The sequence below is a fragment of the Rousettus aegyptiacus genome, unplaced genomic scaffold (assembly GCF_014176215.1).
Source record: "Rousettus aegyptiacus isolate mRouAeg1 unplaced genomic scaffold, mRouAeg1.p scaffold_m13_p_5, whole genome shotgun sequence".
NCBI lineage: Eukaryota > Metazoa > Chordata > Mammalia > Chiroptera > Pteropodidae > Rousettus > Rousettus aegyptiacus.
The window spans coordinates 23,822,453-23,844,571 of record NW_023416308.1 but is presented as its reverse complement, the minus strand read 5'-3'; the positions used below and the strand labels follow the sequence as shown (position 1 = coordinate 23,844,571).

The 22,119-nt window shown below is 60.5% G+C and overlaps 2 protein-coding genes across 5 annotated transcripts; one reads left to right on the top strand and one right to left on the bottom strand.

Moving 5' to 3' along the window:
* Positions 1-1,602: 1,602 nt before the first annotated feature.
* Positions 1,603-4,154, top strand: CCDC188 (coiled-coil domain containing 188). Its single transcript, XM_016166902.2, has 9 exons — positions 1,603-2,127; positions 2,334-2,441; positions 2,602-2,706; positions 2,837-2,893; positions 2,983-3,042; positions 3,171-3,235; positions 3,428-3,485; positions 3,675-3,724; positions 3,814-4,154. Exons 1-9 carry the CDS (start codon positions 1,603-1,605, stop codon positions 3,998-4,000), a joined length of 1,215 nt encoding a protein of 404 aa, XP_016022388.2. The 3' UTR covers positions 4,001-4,154.
* Positions 4,155-4,701: 547 nt separating this feature from the next.
* On the bottom strand, positions 4,702-20,203 carry ZDHHC8 (zinc finger DHHC-type palmitoyltransferase 8). 4 transcript variants are annotated; one of them, XM_016166969.2, is made up of 11 exons: positions 19,961-20,203; positions 13,044-13,165; positions 12,716-12,873; positions 12,451-12,623; positions 12,160-12,262; positions 11,654-11,745; positions 11,343-11,484; positions 11,018-11,138; positions 10,836-10,945; positions 8,563-9,563; positions 4,702-5,644 (listed from the first exon to the last, which is right to left on the bottom strand). In XM_016166969.2, the coding sequence occupies exons 1-11, from the start codon at positions 20,062-20,064 to the stop codon at positions 5,419-5,421; spliced, it is 2,352 nt and encodes a 783-aa protein (XP_016022455.1). In that variant the 5' UTR covers positions 20,065-20,203; the 3' UTR covers positions 4,702-5,418. The 4 variants fall into 4 exon arrangements, with proteins under 4 accessions (XP_016022455.1, XP_016022459.1, XP_016022458.1 ...); XM_016166972.2 differs by lacking the exon at positions 4,702-5,644 and adding an exon at positions 6,233-8,323; XM_016166971.2 differs by lacking the exon at positions 4,702-5,644 and adding an exon at positions 6,233-7,425.
* Positions 20,204-22,119: the final 1,916 nt, after the last annotated feature.

The window sequence follows — 22,119 nt, the reverse complement described above, 5'->3', positions numbered from 1 at the left end:
CTGTTCTGCACCTGTTTTTCAGCCTTTGAAATGAGTGTGGGACGTTGAATTTTGAGGCCACAGTGAGTTGAAGCAGGCATACCTGGTTCAGGGCAGGAAGGAGTGGGCCTCATGTCCCTCCCCAGCCTGACCTCTGCTCAGAGGGCCTGGGGCCACTGGGTGTCATGGAAACTTGGGCAGGAAGCAGCTGCCATAGCAACTTGGCAAACGGGACCATGGCCTGGTGTTTCCCACTCTATTCTTAGAGCCCTGCCTTCCACTCTTGGCCAGGAATTCCAGCCGCCGCAGTTCCCTATCCTAGAACTCAAATAGATACACACCCACCTAACCCAAAGCAGAACCCTGATTTGCAGGGTGCTTTGCATACAATAGCATATCTGTCCCCCTTCGTGAAAATGCCACAGCAGACTGGATCGGTGGCACCCTTGCTCCCTCTAAGAGCTCCCCTATCCTTTGGGGCATTCTCAAGCTCAGAGCCACAGGGAGGAGGTGAGGAAGGAAGGTTTCAGGGAAGTAGGGTCTTCGGGGCTGAGCTTGAGCCTCCAGCACGCAGGGCACGCAAACTGTCTAACGGTGTGGGCACAGCAGGAAGCTCCAAGTTCACAGGCTGGGAAGGGAGGCTTCCCAGAGTCACAGGTAGTGGGAGGATCCGATGGTGGAATGAAGGGTCCTGTGTCATTCAGGTGCCCCAGGATCCTCCTCCGACCCTGTCTGGGATTGCCCCTGTCTTTGGGCCTCTCAGCCTGGCCTGTGTGCCATGGCGAGACATGAGCCCTCCCTACCTTGCCTCCAGCAGTTTGCTTGCGTTACTGTTTCTGTCCTTCCTTTTTCTACGGGGGAAATCACCAGTCTCTCGAGGGCCATCTCTCTCTCTCTCCAGGTGATATTCTGGGCACTTACTGGCACTCGGCAGGCTCTGAGACACAGAGTACAAGACAAAGCCATCGCCCCACCCCTTTCTCTACACCAGCTGCCCAGGGCCTTTGCCCCACCCCTCTTCCATGGCTGCCTCACCTTGGAGTCCTCCAGGAAGCCTTCCTTGGCCCCCTCCTTGAGTGTCCCCAGGAGCTGTACTCTCAGCTGAGCACATCCTGAGACCCATGAGGTTCCAGAGAGGAACGACAGGGCCAAGGCCAAGAGAGGGCCCGGAGGCTCCTTCCTCCTCTGCTTGGCTAGGCAGTTCCGGGGGTCAGCTAATGTCTAAGCTGGGCTCCAGGGCCAACCTTCCTGGCTCATCCCAGAAGGATCTTAATGACCAGCTAACAAGGGGCTTGGAGAGGAGGACGGAGGTGGGAGGGAGGATCACACTGGACATCTTATTGTTTAATTTTGTTTTAACCATGTGTCTGCATTATGTGTTTGACATTTTAAGAAAATAGCTAAGGCGGGCAAGGTGGGTGGGCTGGAGAGGGGCCCCACCGGCCCTGCTCCAACCACCACCCTGGTCCATTATGACCTCCCCGGTTGTGCCCAGGCCTTTGTGACAGGCACCCCTGAGTCGGACCTGTGAACCATGACACCCGGAGGGCCCTCAGTAAGAGGGTGGCAGGTCAGGCCAAACCAGAGCCTGGACCTGGGGTTAGGAAGGGGTTACAGGGAGGTATGGAGGGGCCAAAAACCCTGGGACCTTGTGGCCACTCCCACCCCCCGTGCCCCCAACCCTCAACTTCGGGTGGCCATGGAGGGTGCCTAGATCCACCATGCCAGGGGTTCGTAAGGTGGCCCTGCCTGGTGCCTCTCAGTTCCACTCACTCAGTGGAGTCAGCCAGGGCTTTTCCAGCCTCGGGGCCAGGGGGTGGGGGGCCCAGGGTAGGAACTGAGGTACCCGGGAGCTTTATTGCAAATGAAGAGGGAGAAATGCAGCGACAGAGACAGAGAGACCCAGTAGGGGTGAGACAAGGACAGATGGAGGCAGGCCCGGGGTGGGGCTGGTCCCTGCACTCAGGAAGAGAGCCGGGGGCACCCAGGCAGCGGGGAGCCTCCGGCTCAGGGCCCAGACCCTGCCCGTGCCCACCAGGAGCAGGGACCCCGACCTCACTCAGGGCAGCCCCCTCCCAGCTCCAGAGTGTATCCCTGGGGCCTGCGGAACAGTCCTTTCTCCAACTGGAGCAGGAGAACCAGAATCTGGTAAGTGAGGCTCCTGTTGCCGGACCTGCTCCCAGGCTCTCCACCAGTCTGTAGGATGGGCTCGCAGCTGTTCCTGGACCTCCCAAGCCCCATCCCCCTTTTCCTCTGCCCCGAAGCCCCTGCCCCAGCCCTGGCTGCCTCAGTATCCTGCCCAAGAAGCAGCTGTAACAGGCAGTCCTTTCTCTCTGCTCCACCCCCACCCCCAGAAAAGGCAGAACCAGGACCTGCGGGAGCAGCTGGGGGCCCTTCTGGGGCCAGGGCAGCAGTTCCTGCCCCTGTGCCAGGAACACTCAAGCTGTACAGCCCTGGCGTGGGTAAGTGCAAGGCAGCAGCCTGGCCCCAGCTGGACCTCAGGTGGCTGTTAGGAATGACCCTGTGACTTCACACACCACACCCCTCACGCCCACTCCCAAGTAGTCCAGGACCAAAGATGCTGCCCTTCACCTTGGGGTTGACACAAGGGCCCTTCTGCAGTCCCCTGAGCAGGTCGGTACCCGGCCACTGGAGGACAGGGCGCCTTTGCAGCTTCTACGACAGGAGGTGTGCCAGGGGGAGGAGTCCTTTGTGCAGCAGTCGCAGGTGGGCACCCAGAGCCGGGCCGGGGCTTGGGGGGCAGGGGTCCTTCGTGCAGCAGTCCCAGGTGGGCGGAGGAGGAAGGAGGTGACCAGCCCCTGGCCCTGCCCATGCCCACACTGTGCCCCTCTCCCAGAACGAGCTGCAGCAGATCCGATTGTCCTTCGAGAGGAAGAAGATGGCCATTACAGAGGTGCCCATCCGCCTGGGGTGGGGGAGCCTCTGTGGGACCCTTGTGGTAGGGCACATTTCCTGGGCATGACCCAGCCTTCCCCCCATCAGGTGTGGGACGGTGTTGCCGAGGTGCACATGGCCCTGAACAACCAGGCCACCGGGCTCCTGGTAGGTCCCAGAAGGGCAATACTGAAAAGATGAGTGAGGCGGGAACTCGGTGGAGTTTGGGGGTGAGGGGCAGAGGGGTGCGGTAGGGCAGTTGGGGTAGAGGACCCTTTAACTCCTTTGCCCCCCAGAATCTCAAGAAAGACATCCGGGGAGTGCTAGACCAGATGGAAGACATTCAGCTGGAGATTCTGGGGTGATGTGTTGGGGTCAGGTTGGGGGTCTGGCTGGCCGAGCTGGGATGGGGCAGATGTCCTTGTCAAAATGGGGCATACCAATCCCTAATCCCGCCCCAGTTCCATGGCACCAGACCAGAGGTGGTGCCGGGCTGGGGCAGGGGGCTGGTCACCTCCTTCCTGAGACCCTGACTGTGTCACCCTCCCCCCAGGGACCGCGCCCAGTGCCGCACCCAGGCCAGGAAGGAGCAGCAGACAGCATGCGAAGCAGTAAGCCCCTACCCCTCTCCCAGTCTCCTAGGCCCTATGCGGGGAGGGGACAGGCGGACTTCAGTGAAGGAGGCCCCAGGGTGGGAGCCCCACCAGGAGCCTGATGATTGGTCCTAGGCAGGGGGAGCTGGAACATGCAGCTCCAGGACACCTGCCCGGGACAGGCTCTGACCCACCCCTCCCCCACAGAAGGCCAGGCCGCAGCTGGAATGTTCCGAGGGCCTCAAGAGCCAGCTCTGGTAGGTGGCTGCGTGAGCATGCGGGCAGAGCCCAGTCCCCCGGGACTGTCCCGAGGGCGCCCCCGCCCCCTGACCACCACCGCCCGCAGGCTGCTGGCCCTGAGGCTGCTGCTGGGCGCCCTGCTGGCCTGCACCGCCGCATACGTGTACGTGGTGGACCCTGCACCTTTCGAGGGGCTGGTGCCGCCCCTGCTGAGCCGCGCCGCTGTCTGGAAGCTCCGGGCCCTGCTGGGCCCGTTCCTGCGCCTCGAGGTGGACGACTTCCTGCCCTTCTAGGCCGGAGGCCCAGCGGCCCCAGCGAGGAGGAAGCCAGGCGGCCAGCGTGGCCCCAGGTGCCCAGCGGCCGCGCCTGCCCCTATCCACGGCACTGCTGAGCACCTTTCCTGCCAGGAGCCACGGAGAAGGGTGGAGGCGGGGTCTGTCCTGAGGGCTGGGCCTGCAGCTGGACATATAGTGGTGACACACACAGTGTGTGAGCTTGTTTCCATGGAAATGGGGCAGAAGGCTTTGCTGCATACTAAGGCTGATCTCGCAGTGTTGGGGGGGGGGAGTTCGGTGTGGCAACCCCACCTTGCCCCTCATGCCCCATCTGCCCACTGGATGGCAGCCCCTCCACAGGAAGCCCCTAGCCTGTCCCAGCCAACCCGGAGGGCTCTGAGCAGGTGTCATGGGAGAGTACCCACTGACAGTGAGAACCTGGGGTCCTCAGTCTTCTTGCCTCATCAGGCATGCAAAGCCTTATTCTCATCCCAAATCTGCTGACCCTCTGGCCTCATCCCCCTCACATAACACACTGTCCCCGTCTGGCAGACCACCTCACCCTTCCCACACCCCCCTGGCCACCATTCCTGCCCTTCCCCACCCCCACGCCCCACTCACATCCTTCCCCATCCCGAGTCCCTGTCCAGTCCAGCCTCCCAGCATTGTCCCAAGGCTCGGAGGACAGGGGACCATGTTGGTGTACAGAGCCATGGAGGTAAACACCAAAACTTTTATTTAGGATATTAAATTGGGGCAAGGAATACCTTTTAGAACATAGAGAATAGCTTTGTGGCTTTTTCACCCCCAAGTGGGAGAAAGAGAGCTGCTGAGGGTGGCCAGGCCCAACTGGCTGGAGAACGCAGGGCTGTGGGCAGCAGGGCCTAGAGCTCCCCAAGCGGACATCTCGGAGTGAAGGAGTGAAGACTGCCTGGCCCGGGCATGGCCAGGGAACCGCCCTGGGCAGCCAGGCCTCTCCCCACCCTGGCAGGGCCTGGACAGCTCAACTGGCTGGCGGTTCCGAGAGGTTAAGGCATCTATCTGTTCATATGCTGGGTTTGGGGAGCAGAGGAGTGCAGTGACCTGCAGGGGCGACCTGAGTCTCCCACCCCAGCCCAACCACAGAGGCCTGGACTCCCTGGGGGAGAGAGTAGCATCTAAAGTGCTTGGTCAGGCAGGAAGGTTGGGTGATGGCGTGACACCCTGGGAAGCCATGCTGGTCTTAGCAGCTCTGGGGCCCCTGCTTGGGGTATTGGACTCCCTGCAGCAGATGGGGACTTCCTGAGGTGGGTGGACACAGGATCACAGGCCCCGGTGGACTGGGAGTCAGTGCAAGTATGGCTGGTAGAGAGGGGTCCTCCAGCCCACACCCCAGGTAACAGCCTGGCTGCCTGGACTGTCTTCCTGGGTTGGGTTGTCCTGGGCCCCACAGATGTCTACTTGGTGTCCCGCTCAGGCCCCGAGAGTCTGGGGAAAAGGCTAGAGGCCGCTAAGTGTAGGCGGCACACAGCCCCTCGGGGGGTCACCCCAGCAGCTGGACTCCAGGGGACCCTCAACGGAGGGCGGTCCTCAGGGAGGCCAAGGTGGCACAGGTGCAGGCCGGGGGGCACCCTGGGTGGGCCACGCCACCCCCATCCACGGCTGCAAGTGCCGATCCGCCCCCTGCGGGCCGCAGCGTCCCATGAGAGAGAAGCAGAAAGGTGGAGGTCAGCATGGGGTATAGCTGCCCAGTGCGGGGTCCATGGCCCTGGAGCCAGCCCGTCCCAGTCCTCCAAACTCTACCCAGCCTCAAAAATTTGTGCATTCCTGATGCTTCCACCCCCAACTTTTAACAGGCAGAGGAGGGAACTGGTTCAGTAAGTAAAGCTGCAGGAAATCGCAACAGCCTCCACAGGGCCCATAGCCAGCAGGTGGCCCCATAACGTACCCTCTACTGATGTCCCCTAAGCCCATGGGCTCCTGGGGACCCTGCGTAGGCCGGAGCCCCAGCCTTTCTCCAAACGCCCTGCTACTGCCAGGGATGATGCAGACCCAAGGGAGCTTCGTGATCATCGGCTAAAGACCCGTGGGCCAGCCCCTGCCTCTCAGGTCCCCTGACTTGGCCTAAGTCAGCGGAATCACCCGCACGGAACGTCCGACCTCGTGCCACTGGCCACCACTTCTCCCGAGCCTGACCGGCTCCGACCCCACCCCAGAGCCCCTGAGTTGCAGCAACAGCCATGGCCTTGCTCAAGGAAAGGATAAAAATGATTCTTTTTCTTTTTTTAATAAAATTATAGATATATAGATGTAGATATAAAAACATAAAACAGACACAACGCAAGCGGACGCTGCTGTGTGCTTACTCTCGGGTCCCTGGCGCCAGACAGAACTTGGACCCCTCCCCATGTGCTTCCCATGCAGGTGCCAAGGCTCTGGCAGGCCTGACTCTGCATGCCTCGGGGTGGGGAATCTCGTTTGGCAGGGAAGGGATTCTGGGTCTCAGAGGCCCCTGTGGCAGCGTCCGGCCTGTGCCTGTTCCCACCTGCCCCCATCACCTCCCACAAGAGCATAAAGCAGAGGTTAAGGCTTCAATGACAGCGAGTTTCCCAGCAGTGGGGGCAGCGGGGGCCCGAGCTTTAACACATGGGACACGGCATGGCAGCTCAGCGCAGACACAGGGACATGCCCACCAGCTGGGCCGGACGGGACACATGGAGCCAGGACCCCACCCACAGCTGGCGGTCTGTCTGTCCGTCTGTCCACCTGTCTGTCATAACCCAGAGCAGCCCCAGTGCTGGGTGCCTGTGGGCCAGGGCTGGGCTCCCTGCAGAAGAATCAGCCTCGCCAAGCCAAAAGCTCCCAGCAGGTCCCTGAAAGGCGGCGGGTTAGGAGCAGCCAGGCAGCGGGCCCTCGGTCCAGAAGACGGCCAGGCCCAGGCCTCTCTGTCCATCTCTGGGCCACAGTGACCCATCTGTAAGGGGAGTGGGTGGAGGCTGGCCTGGTGACCACCTCGGATGCCCCCTCAAGGCCTCAACCCGTGGAAGCTGGGGCACTGACACATCCTGCAGCCAGCGGCCCTTGGCCCAGCTGTGCCCTGGTGAACAGATAAGTGGATGGACAGGCGGAGGATGAGAGACTGACTTGTGGAGGCGTGGTTCTCTCTCCTTCTGATGCGTCCACACCAGGCCTGGGCCTCCTTCTCTGCTGGGGCAGAGTAGTTGGGAAGGGGGGCAGCCGCTGGGGGGTCCTGGTCCCTGTGGTGCCATGGCGGATGGGTGGCAGTCAGTCCTCACACCGAGATCTCGTACGTGGTCCCACCCACACCGGACACCTTCTTAACGAGTGTGTGCCGGGCAGGGCTCGAGGAGGGCCCTGGGGGGCCAGCGGCAGGCCCTAGGCGGGCCAGGCCCGGGGACTGCCCGTTAAGCTTACTTGGGGGGGTCTTCAGCTGAGGGTGGTCCCTGCATCAAAACAAGCACATACATGCACACATACGGTGAACACGGGACCACGGCAGGACAGAGGCCAGTGGAGGCAACAGGACAGATGATACAGACGGAGCCCTGGATGGCCCCTTCCTTTGAGCTCAAAAGGTCCCACCCAGAAAATGGGTGCTGGTACACAGCCTGCAGGGTGAGGGCTGTGCTGTCACAGGACAGACAGGCAGACGTCAGAATGGCTGTCATAACCCCCCAGGTCCCTTGGTCCCTCCCACTCGCATAGACCACAAGCACAAGGAGGCCAGGTGGACACCAGCCAGCAGAGCCCTCAGCCCTGTCCATCTTGGTGCCCTAGCCTCGAGACCCCAGTAGTGACTGCAGCCCTTTCCCTATTCCTTCTTACGAAAAACAGGGGCCATCGTCCTGTCCCATGGCCTGCCCAGCAATGGCCTCGTTGCCCAAACAGTCAAGAGTGCAGGAGATCCCCCTCCTTCGGCTGCCTCCCTGCCTCTCTGTGTAGCTGCCACTGCTGGGCCTCTTCTGCCCATAGCAGCAACCTCTTGATGAAGCCTTCACTCAAAGCAGCTGGGGTGATGCCCTGACTATGCTCCTGAGCCCAGCACAAGACCTGCACTCAGCAGGTGCTCAGTTCTTGTACTTGGACCTGACCTGCCAGGTAAGCCAGCATGGCATCCTCAGTTACCCACCCACTTGGAGCCTGGGACCAGCCTACCCCTCCAGCCCTGGTTTCCTCATCTCTGAGCAGGGAAACCCCTGCTTCCAGGGCTGTGTGCCCCACCCAGGGCGGCACACTGTGCTGTGGAGTGATGTCCTCTGGACTCAGCCTCCTGGGCAGGGACAGTGGTACCATCTCCCGAGGAAGAAGCCTTGGGATCCCCCACTCATGGGTCTGTGCTGGCTGGGAGAAAATGTGGGGCACTTGGCTCAATATGCAAATCCTCCAATGCCCCAAGATGTGCCACAGCGTCCTTGGAGCTGGGCAACCCTCCAAGTGACAGGAGGCTCCAAGTCAGGGGAGGCCCACCCCAGAGGTGGCCCTAGGCCTCCTGGACAACCCACACATGCTCAGCCAAGAGGCCAATAGGCAGCCGGATGCCTGCCCCGTGCAGGGAAGCCCGAAGCACCCCCAGCACCCACCTCTGCAAAGCCAGTGAGGGCGGTGGTTCCGGGAGGTCCGTGTGGATGAAGGCGATGGCCTTGGGGCCCATGTAGGAGGGCGAGCGGGGTGTGCTGGGGGGGGAGGGTGGGCCCTGGCGCAGGGGAGACCTGTGTGAGCCACTGCTTGGCCGGGGCCCTGGGGCGTTGTTGTTGGCCAGGTCTGCCTGGAGGGAGGAGGAGGAGGTCCGAGGTGCCCGGCTAACAACGCTCGACAGCGAGGACAGAGATGTCTGCAGTGCAGGGTTGCGGGCGCCTCCGAAGCCAGGCCCGGCCACCAGGTCATCTCTGGAGCCGTAGCGTAGCACAGGGCCACGGGGCCCTTCAGACAGCACGGTGGCCTGCTGCAGGCTGTAGGAGCTGGGTGCGTCGTAGACGCCTGAGTCGCCAAAGAGCGAGTCGGCCTGAGAGCGCAGCAGCCGCTCACGCTCCTCCCTATCCTTGCGCTCCTGGATGGAGGCCATGATGGTCCTGGACAGGTTGTCGTAGCGCACGGGTGAGGGCTCCCTGGGCCGGGGGCCCAGCACAGGGCTGAAGCTCCGGGGCGGGGGCCGTGGTGGGTCACCCACCGCCCCAGGGTGCAGGTATGGTGAGCGATAGCTGGCCACGCTGGCTGAGGGGTGGGCCGGGCATGCATGGCCGCCGGGCAAGCCGGGGTTAAGCAGGCTGTCATAGGATAGGCTGCCATTGCGGTTGGGCAATGCATGGGGGGCAAAGATACCCCGATGGGGTGTTGGGGGCCCACCCTCGGAGTGCAGGGGCTGCAGGGCCATGTGGTCCCCACCCCGCCGGCTTGCAGCCTTGAGGCTCAGGGAGCGCAAGGCCCCTGAGAAGGTGTCGGAGGCGCTGAGGGGCGGGGACGGAGGGCAGGCTGTGTGCAGGCCACCAGGTGTATAGTCAGGGAGGTCCAGGCTGGGCTCAGACGTGAAGTCCAAGCTGTGGATGCTGTCCTCCCCCAGCGTCAGGGAGTCAGGGCCAGGAACCTGTGGGGAGAGAGGGTACACGTCTGCCACTGCCCACCCACCATGCCCTACCCAGCCACCAGGTGCTCTGTGCCCACTTGGAGGCCACAATCCTGGTGCCATCAAGGTAGTGGCAGGTGTAACCAACAAGCTGTCCCCAGAAGCTCTCTATACCCTGACCACACCACCTGTTCCTTGTCCACCGCAAAAGAAAATGGGGCAGGGTAGAACAGAGCAGTAACACCCGGACAGTGTCTCCCCGGGGAGGGTATGCTCCAGCTCACATTCCCAGCAGGGGGCAAGGCAGAGGGGCAGCCTCGGGAGCTGAACCCTAAGGAGACATAATAACCACACAGTGACCAGGCCCTCTCCCAGGCACCCCACCCTTGTGGGTCAGGGCGCTACAAGGCCATAGCTGGCCGCTGCAGACACCCAGGGAAGTATCCGTGGAGCCCATCCAGCCTAGGAAACAGCCACCATGATAGGGAAGAGGGGCCTCTTTGAGTCTCCATGATTTGACACACACAGTCTTAGGCTGGAGACAAGAACCTCAAAACCCAGAGGGAGCACGGGTGGGAAAATGTGGCCTCGGGGCACCTGGCAAACCCCAGATCCTCCACGGGATCCATGAAAATCCCAGGAAAGAGGTGCCTGGGCCAAGGTACCCAAAGCTCTGTCCTCCTATCTCTAAGGGCCACTGCACACTGGCCAGGGAGGCTCAGATTCACTGCCCAGACCAGTGGGCCCCAAGAAGCAGGGTCAGGCATGGCATTGGTTCTGACGGGAGGGGCTTCCTGGGGTGAAAGTTGGGGCTGGTCTAGGTGTGTTGGTCCAGCCACAGGGTTACCTCTTGGGTGGCCATGAAGAAGGGTTGGCAGCCTGGGCACACATGGGGAATCCCTGGGAATTCCTGAGGCTGTCCAGGGCTTCTGATTGCTTCATAGTGAATGCAGAGTGCTTATACAACTCAGGGAAATAAATATGCTTTCTCAAACAACCTCGGGCTCTTTTAAAGCCTTCCCATGGGCCTTATGGAGTGACTAATGGTGGAATTCCAGGCATCCTGGCACATACCACTCCTGGGGGGCAGCCGCCTACTGGGCCAGCGGGCAGTGCTGACCAAGGGAGAAGAGGCCTAAACTGCCTGTGCCGGCCTCTCCCTGGGCACGCTGCCCTGCTCCCCTCCTCCACCCTCAGCTGGGGTCCCTGCAGGGTGGGGTCCTGCCAGCACCCTCTATAACCCAGTGAGGCCTCTGGGGGTGGGGTCTCTGGGGAGGGGCCAGGCTTCCTCACCTGCTCGCCTGGCCCACAGAAGGGCGCCTTGGGACCCGTGGTAAAGGTGGGCCGGAACTTATACATGGCGGGTGTTGGGGGGCTGGTCCTCTGTGCTGACAAGGCGCTCTCTGAGGGAGATGGACCATGGTCAGGCCGGGGTCAGCCCATGTCCCTCCCCCATTTGGCTGGCCCCACCTCACCAGCACTGCCCGGGCGTGGGGTCTGCCGGTCACTGCTGAATGTGCCAGCCTCCACCTTGGGGGGCAGCGGTGGCCCCAGATCCAGTGGCTTCTCATCCAGCTGGTCCAGGTTGCCCTTGGACTGGGATGGGGCATGGTCAGCGGTGGAGAGGGTACAGGCCAGGGGCAAGGCTTAACTGGAAACTCCTTCCTAGGGCCCTGGGACCTAGACCCTTCCCCAGAATCCACCCAATCCCCCCTTCCATTTCTCTAGGCCCCTCCGACCTATTGTTTCCCACCACCAAGGGTCTGACACCCCATCCCCTACCCACCCTGGGGCCCCCACCTTGCTACGGCCTAGGCCAGCCTTTAGTCCGTTGTCACTAAGCTTGACCTTGAGTGGTGCAGCTCTCTCCAGGAGCTCAGGTCGAAGGAAGGGTGGCTTCAGGCGAGCAGCAAGTGGCAGCCGAGGTGGCTCCACTACATACCTGCATCAGGGTCAGAGAGGTCAGAGGCCAGGGCAACCCAGCCTGAACACAGTCTTCTAGGGCAGGGCCAGCCCCACCTGCCAAGGGCAGAAGTGGACCAGGGTTAGGGTCCACAGCTGCCCACCCAGAACCCAGCAGAGGCCCCCTCAACAACCCACCCAGGCCTCACCGAGGAGCCAGGGGGCTACACAGCACATGCTCCACGTTCCCATAGCAGCCTCGAGTGAAGGGGTTCACGCCCCCACGGAACTTCCCTGTCACCTGTGGACACAAGACCCTTCAGCCAGCCTGACCACCCACGGTCTAGGCCAAGGTGGGCAGAGGGACAGGCAGAGACAGCTGGGGTTTCAGACGGGTTAGGTAAGGTCAGCCCAGGGGTACTCCCACCCAGGACACCCCAGCCTGTTCCTGCAGGGAGCTGTGGAATATCTGGGCCCTGAGTCACTGGTGGCTGTAGTGGCACAGCCCCACACCCCAAGCCCCACTGGGGTATCCAGAACCAGAGCCTCCCCCACCGCAGCTGTACAGGCCACCTTGGCTGAGGGTCCCTGTAGCCCTGCTCTGACACCCCCACCTCCCCGCCGACACATACACAGGGCCCTGGGAAGCCCTGGCCCTCTCAGAACCGAGGACACCTCATCCTCATCACTGCGTGGTCCTACCCAGGGTCTGCACCTGTTCATTGGTAGTGCGCCCCCGAGTGACCAGCACCACGTGGAAACCGGTAAGGCCGATGACAGGGATGAAGAAGAGGCCAGCCACACACATGACAGCCATGCTGGCCCGTTAAGGCCAACGGCTGTGGGTGAAGACATGGAGCAGGTGCCTGTGGATAAATTACCCACCCAGGGAGAGCAACCCACCCTGCGGGGATTCTCGGGCAGCTGACCCGCCCCTCTGAACTTTGGTTTCCCCTGTGAAATGTGCCCCCAGCCCACAAGGCCTCTGTGGTCTGGCCAAGGATACGTGATGGTGGTGTGGGCGGCTCCCAGCCCCTCAGCATGGTTCAGCACGTAGACCAGGCCAAAGGCGACGACGCCCACCATGTGCGCACTGAGCGACAGCAGGAACAGGAAGAAGTAGCGGTAGTTGCGGCGCCCAATGCAGTTGTTGACCCAGGGGCAGTGGTGGTCAAAGTCCTGGGCAGGAGGAACGCATCAGGGCACACAGCAGGCAGAGTGGGGCAGGGCCACAAGGGGAGGTGGGGTGGATGGGGTGGTGGGGCAGTCACCTCTACGCAGTTGTCGCAGACGCTGCAGTGGGAGCAGCGTGGCGGGCGGTAGAAGTGGCAGGTGGCACACCACTTCATACGGACCTGGATGCCCCGCACATCCACATTCTTGTACAGCGGGGCCCGGAAGTCATCCTCCTTATCCTCATCCTCATCCGCTGTGGGCCAAGACCAAGGAGGACAGAAGGAAAGTGACTTCGCTGGCAGAAAAGCTAACTGATCTCTGCCAGCCCACCCACCAGGATCCCACCACCCAAGACTCTCCCATGTTAGCCACTCACACTCTAACAAAAGTGAGCAGATGATCTGCCCCAGTACAGGGCCCTACCTCGGGGGAAGATGCCAGGGTCCATGAAGGTGGCCATGCTGAAGTTGGCCAGCACAAAGAGGAAGATGATGCCATTGTATACGGGAACAGCTGGGGACACAGCTCGTGTCAACCATGGGCACCTATGTTGGATAGCAAAGCAGAGCTGGGTTTGATGGTGTGGTGGGTGGGTGAGGAGGGGACTCAGGGGCACAGGAATTAGGCATGTTCATGCATGGCAGTTAGCAAGGCCACTGCTGCCATGGGCCCTCTGGGAGACCCCCTGCCCATCAGCCTGCTGCTCCTTTGTTCAGCCACTGTGCTTTGTGAACTAAGCACTGTGCGCTTAGATCACAGTGCTCGGACACCACGTGCCAACTCTGACCCCAGCAAGCCCCCAAGTGGCAGCTGGGAATTCAACTCACAGTTGAGCAAACTAAGGCTCAGAGAGGCCCATAGGCCTGTGATGGCACCATCGAGGAGGGGTGGCCAGAGCCCGCTCATGTCCTCCCATACCACTTGGCATCTTCCCTGGGCTTCCCTATGTTGGGGGGACAGAATGGAGGCAGGAGCCCAGGAAGAAAATGAGCCCATTCTGCCATATGCCATGATAGACAGAGGCCAGTGACCTACCAGGCAGCTTGGGCCACACCTAGTCCTCACCCGGACCTATCCCCAACCCAGTGGGGCCCCCTAAACATGGAATTTCTGGGTGGTGAGGAGCCTCGGTTCTCAGTCAGTAAATGCAGAGTGGGTGGCGCCCCTCCTCCTGGCCACTGAGCACATCCCCATCTAGGCAGGCGGCCCTCTCTTTTTAGTTGGTCACCTTGCTCTCCACATGGCAGTGCAGAACAGTTGGAGACTCTAGAAAAGCATGACGCCCCCACCCCTTCGCCATCTCTACTCCTCAGCACTTGGCTCCACGGTTGCCCTCTTTTCCAGGAAGGCTTCCCAGACTCCTGGCACCCCGTAAGAGTCACACAGACCTCCCTGGGTGCTAAGCCACAGAGAGTTTTGTCCTCAGCCCTCCAGGGATCTGACCAGAGCCCCCTCTGTAAAGACCTACCAGCACAGGGCCTGTAGTCCCCTGCCCTGACCCTGTGGAGTCCATCCGCTTGGCTCTCACAAAGCACCTCTAACTTCAGGCTCCCTACCTCGCACATGTCTCCTGGCTGCTGTGACAAGCAGGGGCATCAGGGAGTTTGCTCCCCTCCCAGTACTAGGGGACACTGTGGAGTTGGGGAGCCGGTGGGGATCTCCCACAGCAGCCCTGACCATGGAGCAGGACATTACGGACACCAGCAGGGTAAGCAGTACCCCAGGTCCTGCCCGTCACCCAGCGCAGGCTGGCTACACTGGCGTACCCACGCCTGCCTTGGCCGGGAGCCAGCCCTGCCACCCCAGCAACCACCTCCATGGCAGCAGAACTTCGCTATTTTTAGTGGAAAGCAAGAGGCTATTTAAAGATTCCCTTCCCACGGCAGCACACTTGGTGCCCAAAGCCTGAGTTACCCCTTCCTCTTCTCCAAGACCCGCCTTGGAGGTGAATTCATGGCCTGAGGACAGGGTTTCCTTCGCTGGAAGGGTCTTCCTCTGCCACCCTTTTCCCAGGTGGCCTGGAATATCCACCAGTGGGTGCCTTCCATGCTCCCCATCCCTGCGTGCTGAAGCCTGGCGTACTGACAGTGCTTAATGTGTGTCTGCAGCCCCTAATTCAATCCCATTCAGCAAGGTGACAGTAGGCCCCTGAGGTATTTGCCCAACAAAGCAGGGGGGGAGGTACAGGCCCAAATGCTAGTGGGGACAGGCTTTCCAGGCACGCCCAGGACCCAGGGAAAGGTAGGGCACCTCAGACCCCTCTCAGGCAGTACAAACCAGCTCCCCATGGTGTCTTCTAGGAAGGGCTGGCCACATTATCTGTGCAAAATGCAGACCACTTGTTTAAACAATATGAAGAATTTTAAGACAGGAGAGTATTAAAGCAAACTCAGGCCCTCATGCACCTGCGCAGTTCAAGGGCCAGTGGAGGCAGCCTGTTCTGGGAAAGGAAGAGGCTGAAGGGACCTAGGGTGCACTGGGGCCAGCAAAGGACAGGTAGATGTACAGACATGGGGTGCAGCAAGCAGGTAGGCACACAGGGGGAGACCAGAGTGTGGGCCCCACCCACCATTCTGTCCAGGTTTTGCTGGTGAATAAGCAGGGCCTGCTACCCACCTGTCCTGCACGGTGTTGGGGGACCCTTCTGCCCTTCCTATCTTACAGACAAAAAGCAGATAGAAGGTTTGACACACACCTAAAGTCTTGGGGTGAGTCTGTATCTGAGCTAGGAGCTGAACCATTATACAGGCTGGCAGGGACTGACCCCCACAGGCAGCCCCCAATCCCACAATGACCAGAGCTCCTGCCGGCCTGGGCAGCCTATACTGCTTTGTCCTCTCTGAGCCTTGATGAACCCCCAGGCTACATGAACGGAACATGGGTGGGATGCCTGGGGCTGGGAGGCGGCAGCTGTTCTTGGAAACCTGCACCGTGACAGAGCGATGCTTGGATTGAGGTGGCGGGCAGCCTCTGTCCAGCGTGGGCATGAGCTACCCACATGCTTGGGCCATGCATACCTGGGGAGGCGAGGGCAGGGTCTTAGCTGGTGCTGGGCAGGCTCAGGAGAGATGCAGGACCTCAGACTAGGACCTGAGCCATTGTCCCTTCTGCTCACCATCTCTGACCACCCAGGCTTAACTCAGACCCAGGATCAGATATTACATGCATTCCTGTCCCCCCACACTCCCCCAGGTGGTCTTTACCACCAGGGCATGCTATAAGGGGAACTCAGACCCAGGTCACGCCTAAGAGGGATGGCTCACTGGCCAACGCTGCCAAGGCCTGGAACTCAGCCACCTGGGGAAACAGATGAGCTAAAGGGGAAAACATGAAAAAGCCCATACAAGTACATGCACAGACACACAAACAAATTCTGTCTAAGACACACGTGTGGATACATGTGTGCGCACTGCACAAGCATATACACAGACACATGTGCACATACAATCACACATCAAAGGAATGTGTGCATGAACGCACACGAACCTGTTACAACATGCAAGACATACATGTACAAACATCTGCATGTATAGATATGCACACTTTTGCACACACTGGTACACTTGCATGAACAGGCATCCGCATGACTATAAAAGCACACCCGCACAAACACAGATGTATAGAAATGTGAATTCAACACAGACATGCAAACATGCCCCTCCTCCCACTGACCCCATCCCTGTCCAACCCAGACTCAGCCACTTCACACCGCCCTTCTATCTCCCTGGGCTCCCCTCCACTCCCTGTAGATGGGGCAAGTGTGAAGATGGGTGAGAACATGCAAGCTTTAGGCAGGGCAAACAGCACTGCTCAGTCCACCTTGGGTCCCTCCTAGGCTCCAGGAAGACCCCTTAGCCCACAAGAATGATATCCTGCTCCCACCCAGGAGATGTTGCACTACAGGCTTGCCTCACTGTGCAGTGGCAGCCTCTGCTTGCTGGCAACAGCCATGTTTTGGGCCAAGGCAAGCCTGGGGCAGGGTGGCTCAGCTAAGGCTCCCAGCCCTACACCCTGGCCAGACCCTGCCCCTCAAACATCAGGGCCACAGGCCACTACCATGGGCCCCACCTGTGTCAAGGCCCTGAGTCCCACCTGGGCAGACAGGGAGACACCACCCACGGTGGGTGAGGGGTTCTATAGGGGCAGCGTACGCACCACAACTAAATGTGGAATGGAAAATTTTAACTAAGACATTTTCACTTAAATTAGGTTCTTCATTAACACCGTTTGTGCTCATATACAGAGGCACCCAGGACCAGAGGGTCTGCGGCCACTCTGCCCTGATCAGGCCCAGCAGGGCCTCTGGCCACATGTACCCACCCATCTGACCATGTAGACTTCTGAGCAAAGGGAAAAACTGAGGCTCAGGGGGCCAGGGTTTACCCCAGGCCACATGCAGTGAGTTCTTGGAGGGGGCTCACATCAAGTTCTCCCACTTCCCCTGTGAGCATCTTTGTCTATCTGGGCCCGCCACTGGCTGGCCTTGTCCTGGGCTGGGCCTCCCACTGTCCCAGGCTGAGCCTTGTTTCCTGATTGGGCCTCTGAGCATGAGGAGGGTTTAGGCCTATCCTGAGAAGCAGCCCAACATCCCAGAAGTCAGGCCACTGGCCCCAGACAGAGACAAGACAGCCCAGCCAAGCCCTAAGTGTTGTATTCTGTCATGCAGCCGGCCTTCTGATGTTCACAGGGTCCTTGTCCTTTTGCAAAGTGGCTTTGTAAGGAGTAAGGAGGAGCAGGGGCAGAGGCTTGATCTGGGGACCCTTGAACCACATCTTTCCCCCAGTGCCTGACTCAGCTTGGTGCTGAGCCAGTATGAAGAGCTTCTGGGGCCCAAAGGAACACAACTGCCCCAGGAACCCTAGAGGAGGAGGGCTGCTGTGAACCTACTGTGCGGTGTGCACCCCATTCTCAGAGGGTGGATGCCCCCACCTCCTGGCATTCTTCCTACGCCCCAGAGTCTCCTGGCAACATGTCTGAATGTCCTGTTGGTCCCAGCACCTTCAATGAGCTGGTCCAAGGGAGGGGTCCTTGATCTTCTAGGCCCCTGGCTCCCTACCCTGCATGACACCAGGAGTTGCTTCTTATGTGGACCTGTCCCCAAGAGGGCAACTCATGTTTACTGAGTGCAGAGAGGGGGCCAATGAAGTTCAAGAAACAAAGGCAAAGAAGATAGAAAGCTGTGGGCCTGAGGGCGGGAGGAGGACACAGGAGGAGCCGCTCCCTCCCAGCACAGGTCTGAGTCTGCAGAAGGCCTGGCCCAGAAACCAGGCAGAAGCGTGAGTACTGAGATGACAAAAGGGCAGTTCCAAGAAGGGGACTGCCTGGACCCCTCCTTGTCCAGAATCAGTACATTGTGCTGGCATGAATGAGCCTGGCCCATTCCACACAGCCCCTTCTAGGAACCCAGCAGCCAGGGCAGGGCAGACCAGGGTCCCTTCACCCAGGGAATGTGGCTTTGGGGCCAAACTGCAGGGGAGCCCTGTCCTGGGGAATAAGCAAGGCTCCCTTGGCTAGATGGTCACTGCGCCTAGACCCTGGCTAGCACCCCTGGGCCCCTATCCTGCCACACACAGCACCTTCCCCTGGGCCACACAAGGGTTCTGGGATGCAGGTAAGGTCTGTGGTGCCCCAAGGGAACCCTGCACCTCCCAGCATTGAGGTCCCTGAACCTGGACCCCCAGCTGTGAGAACAGATTAAGAAAGATCCAGCACTCAAATGGGTGCCATAGCCTCAGAGCCAACTGCTTGGGGGCAGGTCAAGTTCACAGGATAGCCCAGTAAAGGCCCTCTGAAATCACCGGAAAGAGCTCACCTAAATGCTACAGCACAGCCAGGTGAGCCTAGGAGGAGAGGAGATGGATGCGCCCTCTGGGGTGGGGTCAATTTCAATTTCTTTTTATGTTATTTTTTCCTGCATTTGACAAATTCTGGATAGAAAACCTTTATCACTTTTAAAGTCAGGACGAAAAACACTGAATTGCATTTAGGGAGTAAGAAACTAAGTCGAGCAAGTAGAGGCCAAAACTCTCCAAGCCCCCCACTCTGGCCCCAGAGCCAGGACTTCGCTGGGCCCCACCCCTCTAGAAGACCCAGCAGGATGTGTTCCTCCTCTTCCTGTGCCTGCTGCCTGTCTGCCTCTCTCTTCTCTGCCCCACAGCCAGCAGCATCTGAGTGACAAAAACATGCCTGCTCACCAAAGCCAGAAATAAGCCCATCCACACAGGCCTTTTAAAACACACTCTTGGCAGCCTGTGGCATCTACCTAGCCCTGAAGTCCAGGGAGGGGGCTCTCCCACCTCCACAGGCACCCAATGCACACTCACTGTCCACTCGGCGGTCACCCTCACTCTTATTAATGTGAAAGGGTACCAGATCGGCCCCTGCCCACCCTGCTCCAGGCTCACTCACACTCAGCAGCTGACCCAGAAGCCCAGCTGGCTTCAGCTACCCCTGAGGCCTCGGGTCCCCAGGAAGGTTTGAGTGACCCTTGCTCTGGTCATCTGGATGGTATCTCAGCCTGGAACTTGTAGAAGGGGGAGGTTACATACCCACATGGCTAATGCCAGGAGCCCTGGGGGACCCCATGATTATGGAGCTGTGTAGTCAGCCTGCCACTCTGGATGGTGAGCTAGCTAGCCTGTGTCTCAGGTGAAGAAGCTGAGGCTGCAGGATCCAAGAGCTTGCATGCTTTCTGCCTCAAGGGTCTCACTGCCCATGGCCAGTGTCCCGGGGTGCGGCCTGGTCTGGGCCCTCTAGCTGTGATCACTGGGCCTTCCAGAGGAGGTCAAGGAAGAGTGGAGGGTAACTGCCAGGCCAGCGTCTCTGGGGGCTGTGGGGCAGGCACGTGGCAGACTGGCCAGGCCACACCTACGCGGTGAACAACTTGGACTATAGCCAGGAGGGGACCCAAGAGCCTCCCTCCGGCAACTTGCAGAGAGGGCTAGTGGCTCTGGGCAGCTCATGTCTCCTCCAGCAGCCTGTGGGAGGGGAGGGCTGCAGCCACACCCTGGGCAGCCACTGCACACTCTCTCCTGTCCAGGCCCAGTGCCTCACATCCAGGGCCTGCCTGGCACACTTATTAGGTACCCACAAGGCACTAGTGTCCCCACACACAAGACTCATCTCTCCATGGTGCCCCAGGATAGGCACACTCATGGCTTCAGCCTCAGCTGAATCTCAGGATGGAGACTCACGTTGCCCACAGCCCTGGTGCCAGCCCTACCCAGCCCACCGGCCGCTGCCCCCAGTCCCGACCGGCTGTACCCAGTCTCTGTACCTAGTCCCTACCCCTTCTAGCCAGGCTGTAACCCCCTGCAACCCCGTCGACGCGATGGACTCACGTGAACACGAAGAACAGGGTGCTGGAGCCGACCAACAGCGCGGCGGCCGTGGCCACCGGGATGTACTTGGCGGGTTTGATTCGCGTCCCGGGGCTGCGGGGCATCCTGGGCGCCGCGCCGCCGCATCCCTCCCCGGGGCCGGGCGGGCGGGGCCGGCGGGGGTCGGGCCGGGGTCGGGTGGGGCGGGCTGGAAGCGGCGCAGGACCCGCGGCGGCGGCAGCGGCGGCAGCGGAGGAAATCCCACCCCACGGGCGGCGCGGCGGCGGCGGCGGCGGCGGCGGCGGCGCGCTGATGTCAGCGTGCCCCTTAAGGTAGACCGGAAGGCGAGGGGGCGGGGCCAAGGACCCTGGACTACGCGCCCGCCCTCCAACGCCCTCCTCCTGGCTCTGGGTGCTGGAGCCGACCCAGGCCCGGGACACCCGAGCCCCTGGCCCCGCGCGCGTACCAGAGCACAGCCGGCCTTCTGCGCGGCGCTCAGAACCCTCGGATGGCGGGCCTCTCCTTGCCTGGGTTCCCCAGCACAGCGAGTGCCTGGGGCTCTCTGAAGCTATGCAGCCGTACTTAGCACAGCTGCAGGCCATGCCCACCGGGTGGACACCATAGAGGACGCCAGGCATCCTGTTGCCGCTCTGCAGGTCCTAGCGCTATGGCATGTCGGCCCCTTCTTGGGCCTGTTTACAGACTTTTTCCTGAATACCTCGGAGCATGTCTCTGGGGGCAGGCTGAGGTCCCTGTTCCATGCTCTTCTGGATAGGGCCAGACGGACTCTGTCTCCCCTCCTACCCCCTGCATTCAGGAGAGGGGTTGGATGTTGTGACACTGCAGGGGCCCCTTGGTTGTTTACCTCGGGCCCACCTTACAGCCCTTGGGTCACTGGCTGGACCAAGCCCAGCTAGCGGGGAGGGTAAGGGCAGGGGCTGCTGGGCGCTCCGCGTCCTGGCTCAACCTGCGAGCTTGAGTGTGGGTGGGTGGGAGGCTTAGGGCCAGCTGAACGCCTCAGCTTTCCCAGGACAGGGTGGAGAACCCCTCAGGAAGCACCGAACACTCTGCCTGCGCCTGGGATAGGGGTTTGGTCAGGCCCACCCTCTGGAAGGAAATCCCTCCGCCTGCGTCGCCACTGCCACTTAAGGTGGACCAGCGGCCTCGCAGTGCCCGGTAGGGCCAGCTGTACAAGGCGGGAAGCTGGTACAGCGTCTCTGAGGGGACCTGGATCAAGATCAGAAGCTTCCCCAGTGAGGACCAGCAAGTGCCTCGGTCTACGGCCATGCTCGGTACAATAGCCAAATACGCCAGGCTGCCACAGGCCCTGGATCTCCTTACCTGGGGGCCGGTTGGTTGCTGGGCCTTCTTAAGGCTCCAGCCCCAGCTCCACAGGTTGTGGGCTGAGCTGTGAGCTATTAAGAACCCAGGATGGCGGCCATACTGCAGTGTTAATGAGGCTTGACAGCAGATAGGGTTTTCTCTGACAACACTCAGTTGTAGCCTCTGCCATGCAGGGTTTCTAATCCAGGAGGCACAGCACGTGTGTGGAGAAGGGCTAGCTCTAAGGAGGGGTCTGGGGCAGTGGAGGGACTCAGGGCACAAATGTGGGCAGAAAGCAGACCCCTACTCACTGCTGTTCAGCTGTCACAGCCCTTGGGTGGCCTCATACAAACAGGCCTTTGGGGCAGGAGACATCACTGCAGCCAAACTGTGTGCCCCACCTGCAGCATCACCCATGCTCTCCTCCCCACCTCTGCCTGCCCTCTCTGGTCACACGGCCTGGATTCATGTCCACCCATCAGGAGAGGCTCCTCCCAGCAACTCTCCATTGCACCCCGCCCCAGAGTAGTGGAGGGCCAAATGCTGGTCATGGGAAAAAAGTGTACTCATGCCTCAGTGTTGAATTCCCTGCAGATGGGGTCCCAAGGTGGAGTGGACCCTGTGAAGCCACTGCCCAGATGTCCTCTCACCACCAAGGAGTTAAGATTCCAGAGGAAGTAAAGTGTAGCTTCATCCTGCGGACTAGAAAGGTATTATAACTCATTTCTCTCCATCCCAGTATCTTTAATCCCTCAATTTTGGCTTCCCATTATCTGTGCCACAAAGAGTCCACCTGGAAATATACTGGCTGTGAGACTCGAACCCCTACTGTCATTCTTGCTCATCCTAGTGGGGCC